This window comes from Podarcis tiliguerta (assembly GCF_965153285.1).
Source record: "Podarcis tiliguerta genome assembly, chromosome: 2".
Taxonomy (NCBI): domain Eukaryota; kingdom Metazoa; phylum Chordata; class Lepidosauria; order Squamata; family Lacertidae; genus Podarcis; species Podarcis tiliguerta.
Genome location: NC_139535.1, coordinates 58,202,010 through 58,214,089, shown reverse-complemented (window position 1 = coordinate 58,214,089; position 12,080 = coordinate 58,202,010). Strand labels below are relative to the sequence as shown.

The 12,080-nt window shown below is 41.9% G+C and overlaps 1 protein-coding gene across 4 annotated transcripts in view; it reads left to right on the top strand.

The window, feature by feature from the left end:
* CYFIP2 (cytoplasmic FMR1 interacting protein 2) overlaps positions 1 to 12,080 on the top strand; it is a 64,848-nt gene that overhangs the window by 4,527 nt on the left and 48,241 nt on the right. For all 4 annotated transcript variants that reach the window (XM_083422548.1, XM_083422550.1, XM_083422551.1 and 1 more), the window contains exons 2-7: positions 6,375 to 6,515; positions 7,701 to 7,790; positions 7,919 to 7,996; positions 9,890 to 9,991; positions 11,210 to 11,391; positions 11,666 to 11,762. In XM_083422548.1, coding sequence (XP_083278674.1) covers positions 6,399 to 6,515; positions 7,701 to 7,790; positions 7,919 to 7,996; positions 9,890 to 9,991; positions 11,210 to 11,391; positions 11,666 to 11,762 — 666 coding nt within the window. In that variant the 5' untranslated portion in view covers positions 6,375 to 6,398. The remainder of the gene's footprint in view (positions 1 to 6,374; positions 6,516 to 7,700; positions 7,791 to 7,918; positions 7,997 to 9,889; positions 9,992 to 11,209; positions 11,392 to 11,665; positions 11,763 to 12,080) is intronic.

Below are 12,080 nucleotides of genomic sequence, written 5' to 3'. Positions count from 1 at the left end.
GGCTGCTGATTCTTCTAGACCTGTCAGCAGCCTTCAACATGGTCGATCACGAACTCCTGGACCACCGCCTTGCCGACGTGGGGATCCAGGGCACAGTCCTTCAATGGCTGCGCTCGTTTCTCTCTGGTCGGGGACAGAGGGTGGCGCTTGGAGGGGAATTGTCATCGCGCCACTCCCTGATGTGTGGAGTGCCTCAGGGTGCGATTCTCTCTCCGATGCTTTTTAACATCTTTATGCGCCCCCTCGCCCAGCTTGTCCGGAGTTTTGGGCTGGGCTGCCATCAGTATGCTGATGACACCCAACTCTATCTGTTGATGGATGGCCATCCTGACTCGGCCCCAGACACACTGACCAGATGTCTGGAAGCTGTGGCTGGATGGTTTCGTGGGAGCCGGCTGAAGTTAAATCCTTCGAAGACAGAGGTCCTCTGGCTGGGACGGGGCGATATGGGATTGAGGGGGCAACTCCCATCTCTTGCGGGGGTGCAACTAGTGCCAGCATCGTCCGTTAAGAGTTTGGGTGTAATCTTCGATACCTCCCTCTCTATGGAGGCGCAGATTACAGCTATAACAAAGGCGGCTTTTTTTCATCTCCGCCAATCTAAGCAGTTGGCTCCTTATCTCTCTCGCCCTGACCTAGCCACTGTGATCCACGCGACGGTCACCTCCAGACTGGATTATTGTAACTCGCTCTACGTGGGGCTGCCCTTGAGACTGACCCAGAAACTCCAACGGGTGCAGAATGCCGCAGCGAGACTCCTTATGGGGTCGTCACTGCGAGATCACATTCATCCAGTACTATATCAGCTGCACTGGCTCCCGGTGGAGTACAGGATCAGGTTTAAGGTGCTGGTTTTAACCTTTAAAGCCCTACACGGCCTAGGACCCTCGTACCTGCGGGACCGCCTCTCCTGGTATGCCCCACAGAGAAACCTACGGTCTGCAAATAAAAACATCCTGAAGGTCCCAGGCCTCAGAGAGGTTAGGCTGGCCTCAACTAGAGCCAGAGCTTTCTCGGCTGTGGCACCAATCTGGTGGAACGCTCTGTCACAAGAGACTAGGGCCCTGCGGGACTTGACATCTTTCCGCAGGGCCTGTAAGACAGAGCTGTTCCACCAGGCCTTTGGTCAGGGCGCAGCCTGACCCCCTCCTCTGGCAATCTGCACAGGGTCCTGCTTGCTGGTTGCCATCAATTTGTTTCTGATTGATTTTATGGTGAAAAGTTTTTAGAATGTTGGATTGTTTTTATTGTTGTTAGCCGCCCTGAGCCCGGCTTTGGCTGGGGAGGGCGGGGTATAAATAAAATTTATTATTATTATTATTATTATTATTATTATTATTATTATTATTATTGTTACTGAGCAGAATTTTATTTCATAAGAAGTAATGTGTGCTTATAGGAAGTGCTTTAATTGCATAGCTTCCATGTCCTGGCTTAGCATAAATATATAGTCATCCATCAAAGCGACAGGTATTTCTACAGCACCACTAGGATCCCCTAATTGTTCTTCTTGGTATAAAGTGTTTAGTAAAGCAGTATCCCTATGCTATCTAAAGTGATAGCATAGGGATGTGTGGTGGGAACGAATGTCATATATTAATTCATAGAACTGAGAGAATGAGATGAGAAGTGGTATTAAAAATGTGGCTGTTCTGAAAACTTTAGGCTGATGGTAGTTCCGTAAATGTGTGCCTCAATTATATTGTAGCTTCTTTGCAATATTCCAATGGTCTTCCACAGGTGGGTCAGAACCCATGAGTTGGCCATAGTCTGACCTATGGTCACAGCAGCAACTCTACCACCATAGCAATGTATTATGTAGAACTCAGGTGACTCTGAGGCCAGAAAAGAAAGACGCTTCTCCACTTCTCAAAGACCGGCTCATGCGCAAGGGAAGGGACCAGAAACCTTGCCTTGGTTGTGCCTGAGCGGTTCCCACATGTGGAATGTGACTTGTGAATGGAGAGTTTCGAACAGTCCCTATAACATTTCCTTTGGCATATAAAATGGTATTGTATTTCTCAGGCTCATGACTGATGCTCAGGTTGAGAAGGGCTATTCCTTAGGTCAGAATTGCTAAGTGACGGTTTTGATTCCTAATGGTTTACTTGGAGGCAGTTTTGTGTTGTTGTTTTGCAGTGTGTGTGTGTGTGTGTGTGTGTGTGTTGGTTGACCTGCTTGAATTATCCGTTTTGCAGGTAGCATTTTGATGATTACCTGCTGCTATTCAAATGTCTTCTAGTAGTTTGACTCTTTGACTATCTTGTTCAATCACAACTTTGTTTTTTGGAATTCTGCAGTGTTGAAGATGGAGCTGTTCCAAGTTGATTTCTGAATCACATGCTCCTTGTTAAACATGGAGGAGCTATTCTTTTGATCTGCATAGGATGGTGACTGCACATTTATGAAAGCAATTGCCCCAGACCAATTGAGTAGTTTTCCCATGTTCATCATGGAACAAGTGCTTCCAGACAGCACAAGGTCATCCTACCCTAGTGCTAATTTTGCCTAGGGAGTTGCTGGTCTAGGCTGGCTTTGTGATGTCTGGAAATACTTAAATACTCTTTTTAGGTATTCTGTGAAGAACAGAAGGCATTGCACAGAAAATAATTTTTAAGAAAGGGGGGCGGATCACTTAAGATTTTTTGGAGATAGTGTCTTCTGTGCTTCATCATGTAATTTGAAGCAGAGTATGTGCTGTGTGAAAGGTCAAAAGTCTCCTTGTGTTTTTTGTGGGGGGGGGGGAATGGAAAAAGTCCCCTCTTTCAAGTTAGCTGATGCAATCCACTTCTAGTGTAGAAAGTATGTAGTTATCTGTTGAGAGCTTGGTGCTGTAACAGTAGTCAGTCAGGCATGACGGTGCAGGAAGTATTGCACCTATACATGAACCACAAAGAGTACAGTTTATATCCCTCCCACCCCATCCTGTTTTCTCTTCTGAACACTCGCTTTGTCAGCTCTGTCCCGTATAAACCCACGAGGCACAGATGGCTTCTGTTGGCTAATACCCCCTGCTGACCTTTTGAGGATCACTGACCCAGTGACCCCATTGCAGTATCACTGGAAAAAAGAAGGAACTATTTGGCTTTTATGGCTGTGGAGATGATGACAGCGGCGGCACTAAGTAGCAGATGTTCTTGGCTCATGTGGGAAAGCTTGATAATTCTACCATTATAGCAACAAAAATCTCTCCTTAAAATCATGAATTGAAAAGGAAAAGACATGAGATTAGTGTGTAAGCTTTTTCAAGTTGAATCAATTGTAGGTAGGGTTGCCATTCCCCCCCCCCGCCCCCCCGAAAGGGCTCCTGTGCTTTGAACAGCTGCCCAAGGGTCAGATATGTTGCTGGGGCAATTTTTCTTGGTAGGGAAATTAAATGGTGGGGAAAGCTTCATCTGTTAACATTTCTGCATGCAGATATGGCTCTTAAAATCACAGGGACCAAGCCAGAAAAAAACACCTGGCAATTCTAATTATGCAGAATATTCATATATTTTGCTTCACTGTTCTCATTTAAATATTTTTGTCTGTTTGGGGTAATGATATCCATGAACAATGGTGCTACTTTAGAGGGGAATAGTACATCCTTTCCCCTTTCCGTATTACAGCCAAACTTTTGTAAGAAGCAATATTTGAGTGATAACAATACTCGGCCATGTTGTAAGCAAGGCTTTCTAGCTTCAGACCTGCCCTAGCTTCCTTTACTTTCAACAGCATTTTCACATAGAGACTCTGCCAGTGAAACTTCCGCCCTCAAAGAAAACAGCATCTCAAAGCAACCAGCAGTGACAGGAGCAGCCATGCCTGCTGAACCTCTCCATGTCATGAAGCCGTTAAACGCACATGTAGTCTCCTTCATTTCATGAGCACATGCACAAAGAAATATGTGGAGCAGAAGCACAGCATGAAATCTGCTATGTGGGATGGAGTTTGCACTGAAGATATTTTGCTTTCTAATGTGGTTTTGTAAAGATAAACTTGGGCTGCCGTCCTAAGCCCACTTACCTGGGAGTAAGCTCTACTAAATGCAATAAGATTTCTAAGTGGACATGATTAGGATTGCATTGTTAGTCGTGTATCTTATGCCCAGAAACCAAAGGGACTATTATAAATAGGCTGCAGACGTTATGTAACATGGAACAATCCAGCAACTACAAGAAATTTATTGTTATTGTTTTCTAAGCTTCTCTGCGTGACCAAAACAATTAATGTTCATGTCAGAAAGAGATGCTCTTGTCCACATGCAACATTCCAGTTCTGAGACTAATGGCCACTTTCTGAGGCACTCCAGCCCTCTTCTCCAGCTGCTGAACACTAAGTGTTATCACATATCAGGCACCTTAAATAGGACTTTCATATCACCTCACATCACCTGGCAGGGAAACCTCAATGCCAGGTTTGCACATTTATCAGTAGGTGTGAACCAGCCCCGAGATGCACAGAATAAAAATGTGACAGAATCGAACTGTGGGAAATAACCTCATTTCATGCAAGACTGCAGTGAGATAAACAAGAGTCATTCACCTCAGTAGCTCTGAGGGAATATTATTATAATGTGTGTATTCCTCAAGAGGATTGCTACTCCGCCTACCTTTGGGCTTGCTCCCAGGGGCAACGAAATGCAAGCTCTTGGGTTCTATGAATGTGTAAGGAGTTCCAGTTCAGCTCCTTCAAAATGAGAATAGTTGGTGTGACCCATATTTCTTCCTTCTGGAAACCTTTTCTTGTAAATCACTGACCACAAAGCCTAGGCAGGCAGCTGCTTTGCTGTGACAGCTGTTTATCACACTTGCCATAAGGACCTTTTCAGAATTACCTCATCTGATCGTTGTGTCCATCTGTTGTCCCTTCCATACTTGAGATTGTAACACACATTAAATAACAGAGCCTTGAAGAACACTACAGTTTTGCAGGGCCTACTGGTCCACAGATAAATAAAGATAAATAGACATCCATAAGTCCTTGTACCCTGATACAAGGGGAGGAAACACATTCCTCTGCTAGACATAGACACGTTTGCACATCTCTCCCCCCCCCCCAACTCCCCATTCAGTAGACTTCAGAGAATGTAGTTTGTCCTCTAAAGAATCAATTAGTTGTTTGATCCAATCTAAAATGCCCCATGGGAATGTAAAGATAATTCAACAGTTGTATAGTGTGCTCGGATGAATTATCAGAATTTTACAGACTCAGGAATAATAATTAGTTTATTCAGCAATGTCGGCCTCTGGGTTATATTGACAGAGGCCAAACTTAATTGATAAAACCTCATAAACAGAAGTAGAAGAGGCATTTATTTTATTGAGCAATAATGCCAGTGTATCTGCTGCACTGAATCTGCACGTGTTCTCTCAAGGTTGTGTTTCCTTTGCAGATATAACCACACTTTCCCACCACTCTGCAGGTGCCTGCGCAAGTACTGTAGACATTAGTTGGTTGTTTCCTTTTTCTGATGTGAAAAATAAAGTACACAGAATATTAAAAGAAGCACATGATCATTCCAGTTGAATCAACTGGATAAGTAGAAGCTTTTGAAAGATACTGCAAAATAAGGGAAATGTTTTCTGGATGTCACTTGTGAAAGTGTTATCATTGAGGACTTCTCTTCTGATAAACGGGGTTGGTTTCTCCATACTCAGGGGACTCCATACGTACATGAAATTATAAAGTTTGTACATTTTTAAAAAGCAGAGCAGAGTTCCCAGAGTGTTACTCGGGACTGTTTGTGTATGGAAATAGTTTAAGACAGTGAAGCAATGCTTCTTAAAGCGGCTGCACCACAGTAATGGTGTGCTGTTGGCCCATAGTATGGTAACCACATTACAAGGTTACTATTGCACAAATAGCATGCAGAAGGTAGTCACAAGATCTTTAGATACACAAGGTACTAGAAAGCTACGAATTATCCTTGTACCTCTCATCTGTGTCTCTTTTATCTCTCTCAAGACAAAAACATTTATCTACCTGCCCACCATATGATTGTGGTGTAGTCTTGTCTTAACTGCTTGTGTATGTAAATCAAATCAAGTCAACATGGTTTTCCTAATGATCTCAATGATCCACATGTGGGCTACCAGCAGGCTATCTTAATGCGGTTTCCCTTTGGAAATGCAGCCATGCAGCTTTGTCCTATGCGAGTTTACTCAGCAGTATATGGAGTGTTGTTGGCCTGGTGAACATTGGGGCTAAGTGTGTATAGTATTACAGCCCAGTCTGCATTCTAATCCATAGTTACATCTTGCTTAATTCCCACTGGTTTTAATGGGACATGTGTTTGCATGTTAGCCTGTTGTCTAATTTGATTCCATTTATTCTGAATCCCTAAGTTTTCTGGCACTGGTTCTCTAACATAATCTTATTTTCCTTGAGTTTAGTTGTGAGTCTGAAAGCTTGGAGCCATGACGACTCACGTAACACTGGAGGATGCTCTGTCCAATGTGGACCTGCTGGAGGAGCTGCCATTACCTGATCAGCAGCCATGCATTGAGCCACCTCCATCGTCTATCATGTACCAGGTAAACAGCAGGTCTTCAAACATTTTATTCTAGGGCCTGCATGCTTTTGCCATTCATTTCTGCAGTTCATGGTATTATGAAGTCAAGCAGAAAACATTGTGATTGGGGAAATATGTAATACAGTAAGCAACAATGGATGACTGCAAAGGTTGCAAGGTTTCTAATTGGGGCAATCAGAAGAAGGTCCACTATTTGATTGCTGATTCATGACCCTAAACTGTGTTTTATATAATTGACTTTTTATTTTGTTCTCTGTACATCCCAATGTTCTTTTATTGCTATGGCCGATGGCTGACACAAATAGGCTGTAGTGAAGTATTTTGCAAACATGCAAAGTGGCATATCCACTGCTCACATCTGTTACCAAGTTCGACCCAAAGTATCACGTGGTGCAACCAGTGTAAATCTTCTGCTACAACTGGTCAGTGCTACATGAGCTGATGCTACACCATGCTCTTTTAATAATAAATTCTTCCATAAGAAGTTACAAAAAAAATCAGGGAAGTTGTTTCCTGTGTTGGTCTAAATATTTTCAACAGAGCAAGAAGCTGAAAGGTTGGGATGGAGGAGGGAAGCTGAGGGTGATTAAATCCTATGCCTCAATTTCTTTCTGTTTTGACTATTTAGATAATAAAAAATGACTGAGGTGGAAGAGAGCTTATACCACTGAGATTACAGGCCTTAATAAAGTTTCAGTACTCTTCCCTCATATATATATATTTCCCTCTCTTGCATTGCATGCTTTCTCTGGGGAAAGTTTGACTGATGCTGACCCTGGTGAAAGCACGGGAACCTTTTCTTGTAAAATAGTTTCCTTCCTGAGATTGATTGACTATCTTTCAGACAGAGCTATGATCCCTTTGCTTCCCTTTCCATGCTGTCTTGTGGAAACATGTATTGGTTATAGGTGTGCATTCTAAGCACAGTAATGATCAAATAAGCATGAATTCACTCATCCAGGTTGTTGGCTGCTGCCTTGTGAATGACCACACCATACGGTTTATTAAAACCTGCTACTATGGCTTCCCTTGTTGACTAATTACTTGAGGTGATAAAAGACAATGACACTGTAGTGACTGCATAATAAATCTATGTGTTCCAGCTATCAAATAAGTGTTACTCTCTGTGTGAGAGCTTGCTCTAACTGCGAGTGGCATTAACCCTTGCTTTTTGATTTGCTCTCAGGCCAACTTTGACACCAATTTTGAGGACAGAAATGCCTTTGTAACTGGCATTGCTAGGTATATTGAACAAGCTACAGTGCACTCAAGCATGGTAAGTGCCATAGATTATACACAGCTGCCTACACTAAAGGAGACTCGGTGTGCAGTTGGTTGAAGTGTAATTGGTTTTTTGTGGTAACCAGCACTGCCATTCTGCCAAAATATGTGTCTGTCTTCCAGAATGAAATGCTGGAGGAAGGGCATGAGTATGCAGTGATGCTTTACACCTGGAGGAGCTGTTCCAGGGCCATTCCCCAGGTAAGATGTACTGTTGGACTCAAGCCTAGCCCACTCAGACAGAAATTACAGTCCAGGGGGAACAAGGGATAGAAATATTTAGAAGAATTGCAGAGAACCTGGCCTAAGGTATTGGGTCTTGGTGAGGATAATACACGTTTTCCATCTTCTCACTATCAAAATGTTCATGAAGTGGTGCTGAGGTTCTGAGTTTGTGTGGTCAGGGTGGGGTGGCTTTAAGAGGGGATTAGACAAATTCATGGATGATAGGGCTATCGGTATCTACTAGCTATAATGGCTATGCTCTTCTTCCATGGTTGGAGGCAGTATACTTCTGAATATCAGTTGCTGAAAACCACAGGAGGGGAGAGAGATGCTGTGCTTAGGGCCTGCTTGCATTTAGTGGGCCACTGTGAGAACAGGATGCCGGACTGGTTGGGCCACTGGCCAGATCCAACAGACTCTTCTTATGTTCTTATGGGCCTTTGTTACTGGGTCAGGAGCTTGTCTTCTGGGCATCCGAATTTTCTCCCAATGTGTTTGTTAAGATGCCCATAATCAACAAATCAACACAAATCAACAATGTCATTCCTATTTCATCAGCATAAGCTTCCAAATGCCGTACAGGTCACAGAGAATAGCATTGCACTAAGCACTGTTAAGGCCTCCTCTGGGCTATTGTGATTAACTTATAAATACCATTTCAAGTGTGAATTCAGTATGATACCAGATTGCTCTATATGCAGCCTGGGAAATACTCTAATTCAGCAAGCAGTGCTGGTATTGGTGCCATTATGGACTCCAAACTGGATCAATATGCAGTTCTCCTAAGGGTTATCTTTTGCTGTTTGACTAATGCGTCCCTATCCCTTTAGCCTTTGTAAATCCCAGCTGAATATTTCCTTGCTTCACATGAATTTTTGATCACATGCTCTAGTTTCTTGCTTTGCTCACTGAAGCATATTGCAGGCAAATTTATGCAAACCAGGTTAAAAGACCACTAGATCATACTGATGAAGGGAATGACTCTTAGGAGAGAAAGAAAAAAATTGTGCCCAAATTCTTGAGAGGCTGGTGTATCTACTTCTGTTGTTCTGCCTATCTGGCATGCAGTGTATGCTACACTTCAGTTAACTTCACAGAGGCTTCGTGTGTATTTATTCAATCTGTTTCTAGTTCACCTTTTAGGTCACAAGCACTCACAAAACTGCTTACAATAAAAATCTATGTAGGGCACCATCAATAAAGCTTGGTGTAGATTTTGGTGCCGCTTCAAGGCCACAAGAGAGGGAGCCAACCAGAATTCTGGGGGAGGTAATTGCAGACGTTTGTGGAGCCATCACTGAAAAGGCTCTTTCCCTAGTACCTGCCAACACAATTGACTTTAGTGTCAGGCTAGAGAACAGGGCCTTTGAAGTCAATAATTGGGCTCTGGCAGGTTCATATAGGTATAGGCTGTCCTGCTACAGAAGATCTCTTTCTTCAGCTAGTCATTTAATATATGCAAATAAGTGTAGATTTTTTTTTTGTAATCTGGTCTTACTGAGTGTGGAATATTTTTTCTTCTAAAGGAAAATAATTAAAAAGCAGTGTTTTTTATTTAAATTGTTTTGGAAAATAAGATTTGATTTAATTAAAAAACCAAAAAAATTAGAAACAAAAAAAAAGCGATGCAAATGCAATATTATGATGTCTTCCCATATGCAAATAGAAACAAAGTGTTAAGCATATATAAAGTATGTGCTGCTGGCCAAAGATAATTTTTGATACATATTACTATTTAGAAAATGCTCACAAAATTATCTGGCTTGGTGACTCTCCTTATCACAAATCTCTGTCACGCTGCTGTCAAAATAAAAAAGCAGAAGATTTGTCCCATTAGGATAACTAATGAAAATAGGTGTTGTCCTTCAGGTAAAGTGCAATGAACAGCCAAATCGGGTTGAGATTTATGAAAAGACTGTGGAAGTCTTGGAGCCAGAAGTTACAAAGCTCATGAAGTTCATGTATTTTCAGGTAGGTTTTGGTGGAGCTTCAAAATTCCTATGTTTCAATATGATCTCCTTTGCTTATCAGCATGGTCAGTTCTGATGTTGCAGAGTAAAGCTGAAAATGCTTCTAGGAATGTGCCTTAGTTCACCGTATCTCATTGCAGGGAGGTGGGAGAGCTGTGTGCCTGCTTTAAATTTGGCGCATTTGCCAAAAATGTAACATTATTTTCATTCACATTGCTGACCTATTTGAAGTTCTTAGTTGACATGATTCAACTTTGGGTGGGATTCAGCTAATGAGTCCTGCCAGCAGAAGTCCTTGCACAGGGCTGAGAAAGAGGGGATCATTCCATCTCGCAAGCCCAAACACTTGCCTTGACGGAACAATCGCCTTAGTGTAACATTGGGTTCCTTCCATACTATTTTCAAAACTGTCTGTGCCTTCCCCCTGTTAAGTCAACAAACTGCTTGCATAACTGATGTGGGCAAAGTTTTAGTCTCTCAAATTCAGTTTGGGTCTTGTGACCCAAAACATAGTCCAAACTAGCAAGCCACAGAATATGATCTCAGATGATGACAACCTTTTGAAACAGAAGTTTTTCCTCTTTAACGTAGCACTATAAAGAACAGCAGCCAAATCAGTGGTCTGCCCAAAGTACCGAAACACTTTTTGAGGGACACTAAATAGAATAGCAATGTTGGGGTCAGGTCTGAGAGCCATTTTCTGCTACAGGTATGCTGCTCTGAGCACCAAATGTGGGTTTGTTTTCTTTCCTGTAAGATTATCTGTCAGCAATTTTGAACATGTGTTTTGAGATCTGCAATTTCTACCTGAAAAGCTGCAGGGGACAAGCAGAAGAGAACATTAACATTTCATTTTCACATTTTATTCATCTCAGCAGGTAAAACTGCCCTGCTGCTTGCTGAGTTGATATTTGTTTATTTCAGACTATCTATCTATCATCTTTCTATCTATCTATCAGCTAACTAACTAACTACATACATTCTATTCAACTACTTTTGCTGCTTGAATTTTCCTCGTCGAGAAAGCTAAAAGGTCTATATTTGGAACAATGATTTCAGCTGCTGGGTGGAAACATGGTAATGATGAGGCTGAAAAGGGGAAATAACAGGTGATGGGATCCTGATGCTAGTCAGAACAAGGCTATTCTCAGCGACTATTTGCTCAAGGCCTTCTCATTTCACCCCACCTCTGAATTACCCATTTGTTGCTGTTTTCCAGAGAAAGGCCATTGAGCGATTCTGCAGTGAGGTAAAACGTTTGTGTCATGCAGAGAGAAGGAAAGACTTTGTTTCTGAAGCGTATCTACTGACATTGGGAAAGTTTATCAACATGTTTGCTGTCCTGGATGAATTGAAAAATATGAAGTGCAGTGTCAAAAATGACCACTCTGCCTACAAAAGGTGAGATTGGTGAATGCCAGTGCATTTTTAGTGTTGCCGTTCTGAGAGGGTGAATTGTTGGGACCTTTGGAATTAGGCCCTGTGTTATTCCAGCAGTATGAGAAATATTTAGCAGTAGAAATCTTATTTTTAGGGAAGCAAAGATAATGAAACAGAATGCTTCTCTTAACCTTATGGTAAAGGCTCTTTTTACAGGCCTGTATTACATAGCCACAAACTAGCATGGTATGTACGGAAATACCCTGGTCAAGGTAGGATTTCTGTTGTCTTTCAGAGCAGCCCAGTTTTTGAGGAAAATGGCTGATCCCCAGTCTATTCAGGAATCGCAGAACCTTTCCATGTTCCTAGCAAATCATAACAGGATCACACAGGTATGATAGTTTTATATTATTATTTTTTTTCCCTTCAGTGAACTTTCAGTGAAGTTACTACTGTTTTGCTTTTTATGTGTGTTATAAAGCTTTAATTCCTGTTTTTAAGTCATAGACTGTCCTCTTAAACATAAGATAGAATTATTTAAATAATTAAAGTTAAATAATTTAGCAAAATTAAAATAATTGACCTCTGTTTGAGGCCTTTGGTCTAAGATTGTTGTCAGATTGTTGTCCTTTGTACCTGCATTTGTTATCTGGAAAGGCCATAACCAATACTTATTGGCTCTGTACACTGAAGTAATAAAATTTTCACTC